This window comes from Stegostoma tigrinum, chromosome 19 (assembly GCF_030684315.1).
Source record: "Stegostoma tigrinum isolate sSteTig4 chromosome 19, sSteTig4.hap1, whole genome shotgun sequence".
Lineage (NCBI taxonomy): Eukaryota > Metazoa > Chordata > Chondrichthyes > Orectolobiformes > Stegostomatidae > Stegostoma > Stegostoma tigrinum.
The window spans coordinates 2,748,590-2,767,506 of NC_081372.1; the positions used below are offsets into that span (position 1 = coordinate 2,748,590).

The 18,917-nt window shown below is 44.4% G+C and overlaps 1 protein-coding gene across 6 annotated transcripts in view; it reads left to right on the top strand.

Annotated features, from left to right (window-relative positions):
* The window catches only part of tox2 (TOX high mobility group box family member 2), a 203,793-nt gene that overhangs the window by 152,587 nt on the left and 32,289 nt on the right, over positions 1-18,917 (top strand). For all 6 annotated transcript variants that reach the window (XM_048550571.2, XM_048550572.2, XM_048550576.2 and 3 more), the window contains exon 3: positions 7,629-7,874. In XM_048550571.2, the coding sequence (XP_048406528.1) occupies positions 7,629-7,874 (246 nt within the window). The remainder of the gene's footprint in view (positions 1-7,628; positions 7,875-18,917) is intronic.

The window sequence follows — 18,917 nt, forward strand, 5'->3', positions numbered from 1 at the left end:
GGCAATAGCGGATCACAATGGCATCCAGCACCTTCCAAACCCACTTCCATCCAGAAGGACAAGGGCAGCAAGTACATGGGAACACCACCCCTTGCAAGTTCCCCTCCGAGCCTCTCACCATCCTGACTTGGACATTTATCGCTGTACTTTCAATGTTGCTGGGTTAAAATCCTGGAATTCACTCCCTAATAGCTCAACCTGCAGCACATGGAGAACAGCGGTTCAAGAAGGCAGCTCCTCACCACCTTCTCAAGGGGTACCTAGTCTATGGGCAATAAAAGCTGAACCAGAAAATGATGCCCAGGTCCCATGAACAGACAAAAGAAAAGCGACACTGAGCCTCAAAATTGGAAAATTCAGTAGCAGAATTACTAGCCTAAAATCTTCCTTAGCCAATACAATCTCAGTGCAACAAAACAGTTTTGTTCTTTCCATTAAACTGATTTCCTTAATATATTTAAGAGCACTAACCTGCTTTGGTTTTATTAGTGAGACTGAGAATAGGTTTACCATTAAAAAAATAAGCATTTTAAACTCATGTCATTTCCTTGACCTGTGAGTAACCTGATTTTAAATCACTGAAGATAAATGTCGATACTTTGATATACTGAGCCAGTACACCGAACCATAAACTCATCAGTTTCATGGTGAGTGATACACTTTTTAAAACATGTAATCCTTGATTGACCAGCTCCGAAACACTTCACTCAGACATGAAGTCTTGTGAGGAGCAGCACTTGGTCAGAATGCCCTGAGGTGAATTTTGAACGGATTCACTTGAGTTTCAGCTGTTCCAGACAAAATTTGATGAAACTATAATAATTGTTCACTACGGTTTTTTAATTTTTGACATTTTAAGGAAACATTTTTTTACACTTAACTCCTATTTCTCTGAATTAATTGGATTCATGATCATTCTTTGGAGATTTTGACTTCTCCACAATTTTTAATGCATCTTTGTTTGATTCTGGAAGGTTTGGATTAGCTAAATGCAGATATTTTTGTTATTGGGCTTTGTTTTCCAGAATTTTTGATGCATTTTAACTTCTTTAAAAGCCAATGTGTTGATGTTGATTAATAATTTACCTGTGCTAGGCTCTTAATGTTCTTATTTTAAACTTGGACATTTTTACATGCACTCCTTGTTTGGATTTCACAACAAACCTGGTCCAAGTATAAACAGTGGCAAGTGCCTCTTATGTCTTCTTGTCAAGTTTGAAGCTCTGCTCATGTAGGGAACATCTGGAACATTCTAACAAAAATAATTTTAGAATTCTGCCATTTGTGAAACTCATGCCCCTCAATCCAAAATGTGAGTTACAATGCTGGCAGAGACTCATTTCATTGTTATATGAGACAGATTTAATGAAAATCAAACTACCACAAGTCAGGAGTGTGATGGAATACTCCCCACTTGTCTGGATGGAGACAGCTCTATCAACACTCAAGAAGCTAGACCCCACCCAGGACAAAGCATCCCGCTTGATTGGCACCACATCCACAAACATCCCACTCCCTCCCCCACCGACGCTCAATACAGCAGTGTGTACTATCGACAAGGTGCACTGCAGAAATTCACCAGAGCTCCTCCACCAAAGGTGTATCCTAAGCAAACAATGTTTTCACCAGACCAGAACTTTTTAAAAATCCATTCACGGAACATGGATGTTGTTGGCTGGGCCACTGGGCCAGAGGTTGTGCCCTCGAGTCCTTGTCTCTCCCACCAATAGACACATCTTCCACCAGAGGAGATGGTAAGACTATAAGATGCGGAAGAAGAATTAGGCTATTCAGCTCATCTGCTCCCCCATTCAGTCATGGCTCGTATGTTTCTCAACACGATTCTTCTGCCTTCTCCCTGGAACCCTTGACCCCCTTTATTAATCAAGAACCTATCTATCTCTAATAAAAACCAAAAGAACAACAGCGTAAACAAAGTTGCTGGAAAATCTCAGCAAGTCTGGCAGCATCTGTGAAGTTAAAAACAGAGTTAACGTTTCAGGTCTGGTGACCCTTCCTCAGAACTGATGGTGGTTGGGAAAACGTCAGTTTATATGCAGAAAATAGGGAGGTGGGTGGGGTAGGGAGTAAACGATAGGATAGAGCCCAAAGAGAGAGAAAGACAGTTGGACAGACAAAGGAGTTGCTAATGATCAGGCTGGGAGGATGAACAGTTGTTAATGGGGACCGTTAGTGACTAACAACAGGGCGTGTGTAATAGCAGACTGTGTGGTAACAAGTCCTGGTGTGTGGGGTAGGGGGCTGGGACATGGGAGAGTTTAGGCTCTAAAATTATTGAACTCAATATTGAGCCCGGAGGGCTGTAGGGTTCCCAAGCGGAAAATTAGGTGTTGTTCCTCCAGCTTGCTCCTCTCCCTCGCTGGGCTTCATCTATCTATCTCTGTCTTCCACACACTCAATGACTTGGCCTCCACAGCCCTCTGCAGCGATGAGTCCCAATGATTCACCACCCTCTGGTTGAAGAAATTCCACTCCCTCCATCTCATTTCTAAAGAGTTGCCCTTTCACTCTGAGGTTGTGCCCGCGGGTCCTTGTCTCTCCCACCAATGGACACATCTTCTCCAGGTCCGCACAAGTTTTCAATCAGGTCCCCCCCCAACTCCATCACATACAGACCCAGAGTCCTCATATGACAAGCCTGAAGTTATTCTTGTGAACCTCCTCTGGGCCCTCTCTAATGCCAGCACATCCTTCCTTAGATACAGGACCCAAACTGCTCACAATATTCCCAATGTGGTCTGGCCAGATACTTATACAGACTCAGCAGTACATCTCTGCTCAAGTATACCGGTGCTCTTGAAATTAATGCTAGCATTGCATTTGCCTTCCTAACTGCCAAATGAACCTATATGTTAATTTGAAGAGAAACCTAATCTAGGCCTTCTAGGCCCCTTTGTGCTTCAGATTTCTGAAACATTTCACCATTTAGAAAATAGTCTATGCCTCTACCTCTCCTGTGAAAGTGCATAACCTCACCCTTTCCCACATTGCATTCCATCTTTGACCACTCTCCTAGACTGTCCAAGGCTTTCTGCAGCCTCCCCACTTCCTCAACACTACCTGCCCCTCCACCTATCTTCATGGCACCTGAAAACTTAGTAACTTTTATTTATTCATTCACTCATGGAATGAGGATGTCACTGGCCAGGCAGCATTTATTGCCCACTGCAAATTGCCCAGAGCACAGTTAAGAGTCAACCACATTGTTGTGGGTCTGGAGTCACCTGTAGACCAGATCAGCTAAGGATGGCAGTTTTCTTCCCTAAAGGGCATTTGTGAACCAGGTGGGTTTTTTCAGGTGGATTCATGGCTATCATTAGACTCTTAATTCCAGACTTATTAACATAAATTTAAATTCCACCATCTGCCGTGGCAAGATTCGAACCCAGGTCCCCAGAACGTTATTAGGGTCTCTGGATTAACAGCTCAGTGATAATACCACTAGGCCATCACCTCCCCATTATCCTCAGTTCCTTCATCCAGATCGTTAATGTATGATGTGATTAGTTATGGTCCCAACACAGACCCCTGTGGAACTCTACTAGCCACCGGCTACCACCCTGAATAAAACCCCTTCATCCCCACTCTCTGCCTTCTGCCAGTCCGCCAATCCTCTATCCATGCCAGTACCTTGCCCCTAACACCATGAGCTCTCATCTCATTTAGAAACCTCCTGTGGCACCTTGTCAAAGACCGTCTGGAAATCAAAATGGATCATGTCCGCTGGGTCTCCTTAGTCTAACAGATTTGTCAGGTATGACCTCCCTTTGACAAAGCCGCGCTGACTCAGCCCTATTTTACTGAGCACTCCCAAGTACCCCACAGTCTCATCCTTTATACTGGGACTCCAAAATCTTCCCAGTGACTGAGGTCAGGCTAACCGGCCTATTGTCTCCTGCCTCCCTCCCTTCTTAAACAGGGGTGTGACGTTAAACATTTTCCAGTCCCCTGGGACTCTCCATGTCTCTAGTGATTCTTGAAAGATCACCACCAACGCCTCTACAATCCCCACAGCGATTCCTTTCAGAACCCTGGGGTGTAGTCCATCTGGTCCAGGTGGTTTATCTACCTTCAGCCCTTTCAGTTTCCCCAGCATCTTCTCCTCAGTGATGGCCACTACGCACCTCTACCCCCTGACTCTTGTAAAGTTCTGATACGTTGCTGGTGCCTTCCCCTGTGAAAATTGATGCAAAGCTCCTCTTCAGTTCCTCTACCATTTCTTTGTTCCCCATTGCTACTTCTCCAGCCCATTCTCTAGTGGTACAAATACTCTTGTCTCTCTCTTATGTTTAGAATATTAAAAAGAAGTGTTTGAAACCTTCTTTTATATTATTAGCTAGCTTACTCGCATATTTCATCTTCTACCCCCTTATTGTTTATTTTTAATTACCCTCTGCTGGTTTTTAAAGCCTTCTCATTATTCTGGTTTGCCATTAATCTTCATCACATTAGATGCATTTTGTTTTGCTTTTATGTTCTCCCTGGCCTCCCTTGTCAGCCATGGTTCCCTCATCCTCCCCTTAGTCTGTTTCTCTCTCCTTGGGATGAATTGCTGCTGTTCCTCCCGAATTACTCCCAGAAACTCCCGCCATTGCTGTTCCATTGTCTTCCCTTCCAGGCTCCCCTTCCAACCAACTCTGACCAGCCCCTCCCTCATGTCTCTGTAGTTACATTTACTCAAGTAGAATACCGTTACATCTGATTCCAGCTCCTCCCTCTCAAACTGCAGTGTCAATTCTATCGTATTATGCTCACTGCTCCCTCGGGCTTCCTTCACCTTCGGCTTTCTAATCATGTCTGCCTCATTGCAAAGCACCAAATCCAGAACTGCCAGTTCCCTATTGGGGTCTACCACAAGCTGTTCAAGGTGGTGTCAGAGGTGTGAACACTGGAGGGTGCCAGCTGAGGCAACCTTGCCCAAATCCCCCCACCACATGACTCCCCGAAGGAAGGTACCCTGGAGCTGGCTGTCTGTAGAGGGGGTGACAAGATAACAGGAGAGAGCCAGTCTGCGCCATGCTGCGTCTGATACCAGTGCTCAATTATGGCGTGGTTCCTTTTGAGGAAATGTCCCACTCTAAAACATAGTTGAAGCTTTGCCCAGGTGTTTCATTACTCTTCCCTATGTGTCCACTCTTTGATCGATGTTGCCTGTTCCTTGGCAGTTTGGCCATCGCAGATCTGTTAGTGCTAACTTATCATATCTCTCCTAATTTACCAAGAACCGTCTGTAGGAATATCTGGAATGCATCTCCAGAAGGAGCATAAGGTCTTCAGTCATGTGCAGTGCCCCGAATCTATCGAGCACAAAAGAAGTGAATGCCTTCCTCAAACAGAGATTCAGCACAGCTCATTTACCTGTACATTTTACACTAATAATGCACCACTGAAGCCAGTCACTGAAATTGGAAAAGAATGGTTTAAGAGATCATCTATTGCTGATTATAATCTGGAATGTACAGACTGAATGCAAATCATTATGGGGAGTCTGAGGAAATATGAGTTTAAGGAATAACCTCAGAGCCTTGGGCAGTTACGAAGTCCCACAGTCTGGAAGTGGCTTTAATTCCAGTAAAGCCACATACATCATTTCACCAGTTTATACCACACTTTTCTCAGCAAATTATTCCCACAATGTTTTACAATAAAAAAACTAGCTGTGGTGTACCCACAAAGGATGATAAAAAATATTCTCTTTGTGTTACCATGAGGAAGGCTGATCTGTAAGAACATTAGGAAGTTTGGAATAGTGGAGGCTATTTTTCTAAAAGATGATCTGTGTGCCAATTCCGTTTCCACACTTTTGCCTGAAGCCCCTTAATATCTTTGACTAACAAAAATGTATTCATCTCAGATTTAGAATGACTAATTAGTCTTGTATCAATTGATATTTGTGGATAATTTAAATTACCACCTTTGTCCGCTCAAATGTTCTCAAATTCTCTCTTGAAAGACACTGTGCAACATTTAAACAATGTTTCCTCATCCCCGACTGCAAGCAATTTCAACCAAGTCTCCTCAACTTTCTAAAATTCTAGGGAATACAACCCTGTGAGGAGCTGGAGGAACACAGCAGGCCAGGCAGCATCAGAGTAACAGGAAAGCTGATGTTTCAGGTCGGGACCCTTCATTGATGTTCTGATAAAGGGTCCCGACCCAAAATGTCAACTTTCCTGCTCCTCTGATGCTGCCTGGCCTGCTGTGTTCATCCAGCTCCACACTGCATTATCTCAGGCTCCAGCATCTGCAGTTCTTGCTATCTATCTCTCACTGTAATTTAATCTTGGATTCAGGTATCGTCCAGGCCAATTTACACTGCCGCTCTTTCCAAGATCGATTTGTACTTGCAAATTTGGAGTGCCCAGAACTGGTCACGTGTAACCAGAGAATCATAGAATCCCCACAGTGTGGAACAGGACATTCGGCCCAACAAGTCCACACCACCCCTCTGAAGAGCATCCCACCCAGACCCATTCCCCCTAACCCTGATTTCCCATGGCTAACCCCAAAATCCCTGGGCCCTAGGGGCAATTTAGCATCACCATTCCACCTAGCCTGCACATCTTTGGGCTGCAGGAGGAAACCAGAGCTCCCGGAGGAAACCCACGCAGACATGGGGAGAATGTGCAAACTCCACACAGACAGTCACCCGAGGCTGGAATTGAACCTGGGTCCCTGGTGCTGTGAGCCACCGTGCTACCCAGAAGCTTGAATAGCCTGCAGCATCCCTTCCACTCCTGGTATTCCTGTATTAATTGTCTTATTTTTGTATGCTTCTTTTGTGATGTTTTAATTATTTATTCATTGTACATTCTTCAGACTAGATTTATAGTGGGAACTACCTGTGTGTATTTCTCACGCTGCGATTACATCCTTCCCCCAGTCAAGACATTGCAGTGTCTCCACTGGTCAAAGGCTGTGATTACAGTATGATGTATTTACTGAGGCTGTTTCTAAGCATTTCTAATGGGAATATTTTTAACACAAATGACTAATTTGTGAAAATATTACCTGATTAACAATGTGTACCTGGTCCAATGATTAACCAACATTCAGAGCCTATTTCACCTGATATGTATGCTAATTTCTGACTTCCTGTGTGCAATTCTATGGAATCAGTCATTTTGCAATGGTTCATTTTTGAATTAGATGAAAATTTTAAAGAAACAAAGCCACTCTTTTTATTCATATTAAATTTCAAATAATCAACCTGTTATGGAACACCTCCTGTACAAGTGAGACTTGGTCTTGGACTTTCTGGTTCAGAGATAGAAATCTTAACACTTTGCTGTCCTTCCCTGGTCTGGCCTATGTGTAACTCCAGACCCACAGTGATGTGGTTGACTGTTAAGTGCCCTCTGAAATGGCTGGGTAGGATGCTCAGACCAAGGGGCAATTCAGGATAACCCAACAGCGATGCCGTCATCCCTTAAACGGACTTCTTAAAAAAAAGTTACATTCCTTTCGATATTATTAAACATTGAATACTTTTAAATTGAACTCAGTTATGGAATCCTGCATTTGAAACAATTTTGTCTCAGTGAAGATACTTCTAGATGTGTGCTCTGACTTAAATTTTCAAATCTTTTTCTTTTTTTTTCTTGTAGTCCTTTGCTGGCCAGGGACTTGGTGATGAAGACTATGAGATTCCTCCAATTACTCCTCCAAACCTCGGAGACCCATCCTTTCTTCACCTGATGGATCCTCATGCGAGTTACCATTCGCTGTGCCATTCAGTCCCTCCCAATGGGCTGCTTCCTCAGTACCCTTACCAGAGCATGGACCTTCCAGCAATCATGGTGTCCAACATGCTGGGCCAGGATGGCCACCCGCTGTCAAACCAACTACCTATGGTCAGTGTCAATCCTTTCACAGGGCTTTGGGAGCTTGGGGAGGATGGGGTCTGGGCTGATGGGGGTCTCTGTTTGAAGCTCATGCTAAATAGTTTGAGCACTGACGATTGGACTTTTGGAACGGAGATCAGGAGAAGCAAAGTCTTGTTAGAATTCATTTGATCCAAAAGCAAGTCATGCCTAACCTGGATAATAAAATGTGAGGCTGGATGATCTTGGAATCTCCAGCATCTGCAGTCCCCATTATCTCTGATGCCTAACCTGGAGCTGGTCAGCTGCCATGAATGCCTTAAACAGCTAGGCCGTCACTTAAAGTAGAGATTCTCAAAAGGAACGTATCAGGCATGGAACCATGGAACCAGGGAACCAGGGAGTCATGGGTACCAAAGTGTAAAGGATGGGCTTCGAAATGGGTTTCCAAGACAGAATGTACCGGTGGGCCACAGAAACAGACCCTTATACTCCCTGAGGGATAACAAACAGGCTTTATACTCAACAACGAATCGTGAGCTTGAATGATGATGTAAAATAACATTCAATTAATCACTTCAATTTTTTTTTCAAATCCCTCCATTTCTTTGGCCAACTCTGTATTAATAAAGCAGTGATATAGTGATTATGCCACACGATGAGTAATTCAGTGTCCCATATCCTGGAGGTTTCAAATCCCACACTGACACCCGGTGGAATTTAAACTCAATTAATAATATCTGGAATATAACTTCATCTCAGTGTTGTTGACCAGGACAATTAGCATCAATTATCATAAAATCCCAACTGGTTCACTACTCCCCTTTAGGGAAGGAAATCTGCCACCTTCACCTAGTCTGGACTACATGTGACTCCAGACACATAGCAATGTGGTTTTCACTAACTGCCCCCCTGATGGAACCTGGCAAGCCATTTATTTCAAGAGCCATTTAGGAGAGGGCAACAAATGTTGCTGCCGATGATGCTAGCATCTTACGAAAGAATGAGTAAACCCTGTTACTGGGTCATTTTAACAGCCCTATGTCCCACTCTGAGATACTACTTTCGCTCCTCAGCTTTAATTTATGCTAGGGCTTAATTGGGAGCCATGATTCTTACAAAACTTGATAGAGTAGTTGTAGAGGGTGTGATTCCCCTTGTGTGAGATTCAAGGAGCAGAGAGTATAACGTCAGAATAAACATTCACACATGTAGAGTCATGGAGTCGTAGACCTGTACAGCATAGTGACAGACCCTTCAGCCCAACCCATCTGTGCCGACCAGGTTTCCTATACTGAACTGATCCCATTTGCCAGCATTTGTCCCAAATCCCTCAAAACTGCTCCTATCCATGGCCCTGTCCAAATGTCTTTTCAATGCTGTCGTTGTACCCACTCCTATCATTTCCTTTGGTAGCTCATTCTATACATGCATCACCCTCTGCACGAAAAATCTGCCCCTCAGGTCCCTTTCAAATCTTCCCCCTCTCACGTAAGCCCTATGCCTCTCTAGTTTTGGACTCCCCCACGCTGGAAAAAAGATGTTATTCACTCTATCCATGCTCCTCATGATTTTATAAACCTCTGTAAAGCCACTCTTCAGCATCCTATGCTCGGGGGATAACAGTCCCAAGCTATCCAGCCTGACCTCGTAATTCAAACCTTTCAGTCTCAGTAATGTCCTTGTAAATCTTTCTACACCATTTCCAGTTTAATGATGACGATGTGGAGGTGCTGGTGTCAGATCTCAGAAGTCACACGCACCAGGTCATAGTCGAACAGGTTTGTTTGAAATCACAAGCTTTCAAAGCGCTGCTCCTTTGTCAAACGAACAGTTTAATAATGCCCCTCTATTACAGGGTGACCAGAATTGTACGCAGTGCTCCAAATATGGCCTTAACAGTGATTTTGAACGTCAGTAACATTTCATTCCCACTCTGCACTCAGTGCTCGGGCTGATGAAGGGAAGCTTGCCAAAAGCCTTCTTCACCCCCCTGTCTACCTGCAGGGCAACTTCCAAGGAACTATATCTACACTTCCAGGTGTCTCCTCTGTCTGACAACACTCCCCAGGGTCCTACCATTAACTGTATATGTCCTGCCCTGGTTTTCTTACTAAAATGCGACATTTCTCATTAATCTAAACTCCAGCTGCCATTCTCGGGCTCACTGATCCAGTTGATCAAAGTGCTGTTGTACTCTTAGATAATTTCCTTCACTGTCCACTATTCCACATCAGTGTCATCCACAAACTTACTAACCATGCCTCTTATGTTCTCATCTAAATTGTTTATAGAAATGATGAGAACAGTGGACCCAACAGATAACCCTGTGGAACTCTGCTAGTCACAGGACCCAAGTCTGAACAACAGCCCATTTTCACCAGCAAAACGTAGAGCTGGATGAACACAGCAGGCCAAGCAGCATCTCAGGAGCACAAAAGCTGACATTTCAGGCCTAGACCCTTCATCAGAGAGGGGGATGGGGAGAGGATTCTGAAACAAATAGGGAGAGAGGGGGACGCGGACCTGAAAATGGATAGAGGAGAAGATAGGTGGAGAGGAGTGTATAGGTGGGGAGGTAGGGAGGGGATAGGTCAGTCCAGGGAGGACGGCCAGGTCAAGGGGGCGGTATGAGGTTAGTAGGTAGGAAATGGAGGTGCGGCTTGAGGTGGGAGGAGGGGATAGGTGAGAGGAAGAAAAGGTTAGAGGAATCTCCCCTCCCCCCACTGCATCCCAAAACCAGCCCAGCTCATCCCCGCCTCCTAACCTGTTCTTCCTCTCACCTATGCTCTCCTCCCACCTCAAGCCGCACCTCCATTTCCTACCTACTAACCTCATCCCGCCCCCTTGACCTGTCCGTCCTCCCCGGACTGACCTATCCCCTCCCTATCTCCCCACCCATACTCTCCTCTCCACCTATCTTCTTTTCTCTCCATCTTCAGTCTGCCTCCCCCTCTCTCCCTATTTATTTCAGAACCCTCACCCAATCCCCCTTTTGTGATGAAGGGTCTAGGCCCGAAACGTCAGCTTTTGTGCTCCTGAGATACTGCTTGTCCTGCTGTGTTCATCCAGCCTCACACTTTGTTATCTCGGATTCTCCAGTTCCCATTATCTCTGAGCACTTTTCCACTGACCTCTGTCTCCTACCATCAAGTCAATTTTGTATCCACAATCAGCTCTACCTGGATGCCATGTGACCTAACTTTTAACTTTACCAAGCAGTCTACCACATGGAACCTTGTCAAAGCCCTTGCTAAAGTCCATGTCAATAACAACTACGGCTCTACATTCATGCATTTTTTTGGTCACCTATTCAAAGAACTCAATCAAATTTGTGAGGAACAGTTTCCCACACACAAAGCCATGTTGACTAACCCTAATCGGCCCTTGGCTTTCCAAATGCATGTAGATCCTATCTCTCAGAATGCCCTCACGCAACTTAGTTTCCACTGATGTTCAGCTCACTGCTCTGTCGTTCTCTCGCTTCTCCTTGCAGCCTTTCTTAAGTAATTGCACAACATTAGCCACTCTCCAGTCTTCTGACATCTCATGGTTGATGGTACAGATATCTCTGCTAGAGGCCCCACAGTTTCTTCCTGAGCTTCCTACCATGTCCTGAGATATACTTGATTAGGTCCCAGGGAATTATCTACCTTTATGCACTTTAAGACCTCAAAAACCTCCTCTTCTGTAACATGGACTCTTTTCAAGACATTTATTTCCCCCGAATTCCCTACCTTCCATGGTTTTCTCCACCGTAAATACTGATGCAAAACATCAGTTTATGACCTCACCCACCCCCTGTGGTTCCATACATAGATGACCTCTTTAATCTTTAAGGGCCCCTATTCTCTCCCTAGTTACTCTTTTGGCCTGAATATACTTGTAGATTCTCTTTAGGACAAAGATGAGGAGGAATTTCTTCTCTCAGAGAGTAGTCAATCTGTAGAATTCTTTAGCGAAGAGGGCTCACAGGTTGGGTTGTTATCATATTCAAGCTGAGATAGAAAGATTTTTATTCAAGAAGGAGGAATTAAGAGTTATGGGGAAAATGCAGGAAATTGGAGTTGAGAGTGATCAGATCAACTCCATTGAATAGCATAGCAAACTTGAGGCTGAATGGCCTACATCTGCTCCTACGCCTTCTCATAGGCCCAACAAAGTCAGAAGTCACACAACACCAGGTTATTGTCCAACTATATAGGGTTATTTCAAATCTCACGCTTTCGGAACATTGCTCCTTTGTCAGGTAAAGGAGCAGCATTCAGAAAGGTTGTTATTTTTAAATAAACCTGTTGGAATATAACCTGGTGTCATGTACCTTCTGACTTTGTCCATCCCCGTCCAACACCGGCACCTCCACATCATTGGCCCAATGAGACATTGATCTCAATGAGTGCCCACTTTCTCAGTACATCACTGGATCCTCTGGGCTCAAATTTCATAGATTCTTGCTGAATGGGAAATGGCAGACACCCCAGCCATATTTCCAACTGATTACATTTTTATAGAAGTGGGTCTAGGGCGAGACTCTTCAGGAGAGATACACAAACTCATTGGAGCTCAGTGCTGAATTCAAACAAACCCTACTTGTGTTGGCCCATGGTGTAGCAGTCACTAATTTATGCAGAAGTCGTAAACGTGCTCGGAAGTGTGATAAATGCATTTAAGTATCTTGATCTTCATGTTTTTAAACATCCCACTCTTTAAACTTGAAGGAAACAGCCTGCAACTGTTGGTTAGTGTTAAAAAAAACCATTCTGATTGAAGGGCCAGAGGGTTTAGGTCTTCTGTTTTTGTCATTAAAATAAAGGTATGTGTTGACATTTCACAAGAGCTATTATCATATGTTATGAATTATTGACCGAGTTCCAAATGCTACAGTTATCTTAGCAGAGAGTTTTTGAGTTCATGGTTTGATTGACAGTTTAAAGAGTCCAGCAAAGGTTTGGCCCTTTCTGGCATCTGAATAAAGTTTGCTGCTTTAAGAGATTGACCACTTGAGTTTTAAAAGCTTGAATGTGTTTTGCAATTGGGAATGCTTTTCACATTAAAGCCCTATGAATTTGTTATGTTAATATTGTTGTCATCTCCACATGGCTCCTCAGATCTGTCCGGCCTGGATACCACGTGAGTGGTTGAGGAAGGTGCATTGGGAGGGTCTGGAGTGCATAAGGAGCATGAGTTGGCATGGAGTTGGCACGGAGGGGTGGTGGTTTAAGGTGGCCTAGCATCTGTTTCCAGGATTGGCAGACCCAATCCTATTCCACATCCACCACCCAGTGGCGTCCTTTAAACTGATGGGAGTCTGCAAATTTCCTGACTCAAGCTTCCCAACTCAAACTGAAGATGTGGCCAAGTAACATGTCATCAGGCCCCATGGCCTGCTTTAGTTCCCTCTCCTAATGGAATTATTTGGCAAAACAATGGTCTGAATTTTAAGGCTGAGGCCAAGAGACCAGAGTCAGGACAATCCTCAGGTTCACAAACCCAGTTCAGGAGAAAGCTTCCCACAATTTTGAATATTCACCCCGGGGTGAGGGGTGTTGGGAAGCTGGACTCTACCAGAATCATGGGACAACCCTGAAACTGAGCAGAGAGTAGATGGTGATGATGGGGGGTTGGGAGCTTTAATATTGTAAAATGATTCAAGATGTTTCACAGGAGCATAACCAAAGGAAATCTGACCCTCGCCATATCAGGTGATATCAGGTCAGAGGACCAAAAGCTTAGCCAAACAGGCAGGTTTTAAAGACTGTGTAGGGGGGGGAGACAGAGAGAGAGACAGATAGACCGAGAGAAAGATAAGACGAAAGATATAAGCCGGAGAGGTATGGCTGCCACAGTTGAAGCAAAGGAAATTAGGGATAGGACTTGGCAGGGGGAGGGATTGTATTAGAGAAGTGCAGAAATCTCAAGTGTTGTTGGGCTTCAGGGAGCTGCAGGAACAGGAGGGAGAAGACCAGAGAAGGATTCGTAAATAAGAATGAAAATTTTAAATGTTGGTAAACCAATACAGGAGTCAGTTGGTGGAGTAAGACTTGTTGAGGGCAGTTTTGGAGAACCTCACAGAGAGACGCCAGCCTGGCATCAATTGTAATAGTTGAGTCTCGAGGTGACTTGGACATGGAGCAGGGTTTGAGCAGGAGATAAGCTGAGGCAGGGGTGAAGCTTGGAGATGTGATGAGTGGAAGAAAGCAGTTTCAGTGATGGTGTGGGTACGTCGTGAGAAGCTCACTGCAGGATTAAACAAAGCACCAAGACTGTGGACCATGTGGTTTGGCCTTGGACTTTGTCATAAAGGGGGAAGGTACAGTCTCTGGCTAACAAAGTTTAAGGCTGTAACCAAAGACATTAGCTTTGATCTTCCAAACATTTCACTTGAAGAAATCTCTATTTCTTCAGGATTAGATGTGGGATGAGCTTCTGACAATGTAACAAAAGGGACAGTAGTGTCAGGAGGAGATGGGATTAAGCTGGGTGTTGTCAGTGCATGACTGTATATGAAGAAGGGTTTGTCCAATGGTGTCATTGAAGGACCACATGCAGATGAGAAATAGGACGAGGCCTATGGATAGATCCCTGGAAATTCCAGGTGTTATGGAAGTGGGAGGTACATCCACTGAAGTGGCTGACTCAGTAAAAACAGCAGCTCTATCCCACTGGGTAATGGTGGAGAGCCAAAATGGTCATCTTTGTGAAGGTTGCACATTGGGAAGGATGAAGACAGGGCATTTCTGATGACCACAGGAGCAAAAACAAAAGGACCATTTGAACCCGGGGATGGGGCCTGAGACCTGGGGGTTAGGAATTAGACCAAACCAAAGAAACATGCCACAAAAACAAAGTGATCTATTGTAAGAAATCAGCCTTACACACTCCAGAGTTTGGCTATGAGGCACGACATACACATGAGAGTGTAGCTCTCCTCGTCTCTACCCTGGGAACTGTTATGGATCTGATGAGAAGGTAGATAGAAGAAATTGGCTTTTCTTGAATGTGACACCTATACAAGTAAACAGCTTAGTGGTTTCTGAATATTCCCAACACAATTTTTCATTGAGGTTCCAATTAGTCAACAAGCAGAGACAGAAACCTGATGTATTTCTGTGCTAGATTGGAAGGCTCTGTATAAATTATAGGCCAGAATCCAGTCTAATTGCCATTCCTTCTCTAATCTTAGGGGGTTCAACCAAAACTCCCAATGTCAATACAACACAGAGCCCTATAATCATAAACAAAAACAGAAATTGCTGGAAAAGGTCTGGCAGCGTCTGTGGAGAGAAATCAGGGTAAATGTTTCGGGTCCAGTGACCCTTCCTCAGAACTGATGGTAGCCAGCAAAGTGTTGGGTTTTATGCCGACGATAGGGTGGGGGTGGGGTTGGGGGGTGGTGGTGCGTGAGGTGTAAGCAATGGCTGGTGATAGAGCCCAAAGAGAGAGAAGGACAGTTGGACAGAGAAAGGAGTGGATAACTGTCAGCCTGGGAAAATGAATAGCTATTAGTGGGGGCTATTAGCGGCTAACGTTGGGCAGTGTTTAATAGCAGACCATGAGATAACAAGGCCTGGCGCGTGGAGGTTGGGGTAAGGACATAGGAGAAGGTGCTTCAAGTCCTACAGTTATTGAACCCGATGTCAAGTCCTAGAGGGCGGCAGGGTTACCAAACAGAAAATGAGGTGTTGTTCTTTCAACTTGCACTGAACTTTGCTGGGACACTGCAGCAAGCCAGAGACAGAGATGTTGGTCAGGGAGCTGGGTGGAGAGTTGTACTGGGAGTGGGGATCTGAAATGCACTGCCTGGGAGAGTAGTTGCACCAGGAAACCTCACAACCTTTAAAAAAATACTCAGTTGAGCTCTTGAACCGGCAAAGTTCAAGGCTATGGGCCTAGTGCTGGAACTGGGACAAGTGTCAATTTAGAGCAGTCAGCACAGACTTGATGGGCCAAAGGGTTTCTTCTGAGCTGTATAATTCTGTGATTCTATGAATATGTGCACAGTCCTGTCTGGAGACTATGTAATACAGACAGTGTGTGCGCAATCTGCAAAATTGAGTTCAGAGTTCAGCAATGAATAAATTGAATATGGAATAGGCTTTGAGGGGTTGGATGGTTTGCTCCTGATCCTATTTCCCATTTCCTACGTCCCTGCAAGTATGATCTCATTACGTTCTGTGGCCCCCCCCGATAGGCAATGACTATTTAACTCAAGCGCACTAGTGAAATCGAGTCAGGTCCGATAGCTTATTTCTATAATAATTCGCTTACTTGAAGTGCTGAACGAGGGGGCATTTTTGGCTGTGTCGATTTCTGGATTGATTAGCCAAGTTCAGGAGCTCCCCCCAAGTCTGCAGCTCACTTCCTTCCTCCTCGCCCCCAGTATTTTTTTTGACACGGGGACACTGCCCGTGATGCATGCAAATTAAATGTAAAATAAACAATCTTTTGGACAGCAGCGACATTTAAGACAATAAAATGGAAGGGGACCTGAATGAATTGATTTCCACACATATTCCATCTTTGTAACAGCCTTTTACAGCCTTGAATCCATTTATTTGAGCCCAGTCCTCAGGGTAATGTACCTTTTCTCATTTCCAGCTCCTCCTTATTGTAAATGAAGCATCACTCCAATAAATCACTTACCAATACAGAGAGAGGACTGTGCAGTCTGTAAGTCCTGAACATTTAGGTTAAGTGCTAATATTCTCCATTTTATTGCTTTGTTGGTAAGGGTCTGCTTATAAAAGCTAACATTAATTTTTTTTCTTGTTGCCATAGGCAACAACTGAGAACAGTGATCATTCTGATTAGGAAAATGGATGTCTCTCCTCTGGACTTACACACACACACACACACACACACACACACATGCACACGCACGCACACACAGACACACACACACACACACACACACACACACACACACACACACACACAGTACAAATAATACAATACATGCTACTCTTATAGAGCATCTTTAATGTGGAAAATCGGTCTAAATCATCACAGAAATGTTCACAAACAAAATTTGACAAAAGGCTGCGAGGAGACATTGGGAAGTTTGATTAAAAACTTGTCAAAAGGGGTGGATTTTTCGTAAAAATGTACGAGTTGGGAGCAGGAGTAGGCAATTTGTTCATTTTATTCTTTCGTGGGATCTGAGTGTCACTGGCTCAGGCAGCATTTATTGCCCAATTGCCAGAGGGCAGTTAAGAGCCAATCACAATACTGTGGGTCTGGAGTCACATGTAGATCAGACCAGGTAAAGATGGCAGCTTTTATTCCCTAAAGTGAACCAGATGGGGTTTTAAGATAATCATTTTTTTCAATGACAAGTGGTTCAAGGTCACCATTAATTACTTAAATAGATACTAAATCTCAGGAAGGATGCACTGGCCCTGGAGCAGGTCCAGAGGAAGTTCACGAGAATGGCCCCAGGAATAGAAAGCTTAACATATGAGGAAAGTTTGGAGAATAGGGTTGAGGAACTTATCAGCCATGAATGAATGGTGAAGCAAACTCAATGGGCTGAATGGCCTAATTTCTGCTCCTATGCCTCATGGTCTTTTGATCTTATAACTTTTTTAAAACTGAACTCATAATCTATCATGGCAGGACTTGAATCCAGGTCACCAGAACATTATCCAAACCAATAGGCCTGGTGATGATATCATTATTCCATCATCTCCATTCTATAGGATTGCTCTGGTCTGATTGTAATCTCAAGTCTACATCCTCACCTGTTCATATGCCCTTCAACCCCCTTGTTTAACCGGAATCTATTCACCTACACCTTAAATATCTTAAACATCTTCCACTTCCTTTTTCAGGAAGCAAGTTCCAAAGACTCAAAACTGTACAAAAGAAACGGTTCTTCCCCATCTCTGTTGGAAATGGATGACCCTTTGTTTTAAACAGCAACCCCAAGTTCTAGATTCTCCCAGCAGAAGAATCAGGCTTGCTGTCTACACCCAGTCAGGACCCCTCAGGACCTTCTATGTTTCAATCATGACACCTCTGGCTCATCTAAACTCTGGTCAATACAAATCTAGTCGTGTCTCTCTCTCCCAGAAAAGGCAACTTGCTGATTCCAGGTGTTAAGAAGTGGAAGAAGCTGAGCGAGGTAGAGAGGCTAAGAGGCTTTGTGAGGGAATTCCAGGGATGTCAGGTAACTGGGAGCATTGATACCAACGGTGGATTGGAGGATGTGTGTAAGACCACAGAGAGAGGAGTGTCAGCATTTAGGATAGCTCCAGGTCGGGATGAGGTCACAGAGGTGTAAAAGCAGGGAGCTGCTTGAGCATGAGACTGAGAATTTCAGATTGCAGGCTCTGATGGATTGGCACTAATGTTGGTCAGAAATGACTGGACAGGAGGTGATCGACAGGAAGGATTTGGTGATAATGGTCAGGACAAAATTGGATGCAGTCAGTTTTACAGAGAAGGGAAGGGGAGACCTGTTAGAAAAGCGTAGAAGTGCAGATGTTACAAAGGCAGTTCAGAGTGTTCAAGCAGTAAACTGAAATAGGATGTTGGGGGGTCCTCATTATAGAGGTGGGTGTAGGTGTCTGGGTGATGGAGTGGCACCTGTATAAATATAAATTTGTGGATTATTGGAATATTCAGTACACCGCACAGAGTCTCAGTTTCTCTCCCTTTCCATGTGCCAGGAAGATCCCTGATTCAGTATGTGCTTTATAGCTGGAGACTCAATGTGCTCCCTTCAGTCCCCATTGGCAAAGGGAAGGATCGGGCTCCATTTGTGATGCTCCTGTGATTGACTGATCTGCTGAAAGTCACTGACTTTGTTTAGATGTGGACAATGCTTAAAATGGCCTGAGGTCATCCAGAACAAAGCTACAAAGGCCCAAAGTACACAAGACGGCTCTTCCCCCCCTTGTGTCGATACCATCTCTTTACAACAGCATTCCAAAGAAGTAAACTGTCCTGCAATTCTTTTTCTCAGTTAATATGTAGAATGTTGGTGTCACTGGCCAGGCCAGCAGTTATTGCCCATTCCTAAATGACTAGAGGGCACTTAACAGCCAACCACATTGCTATGGGTCTGGGGTA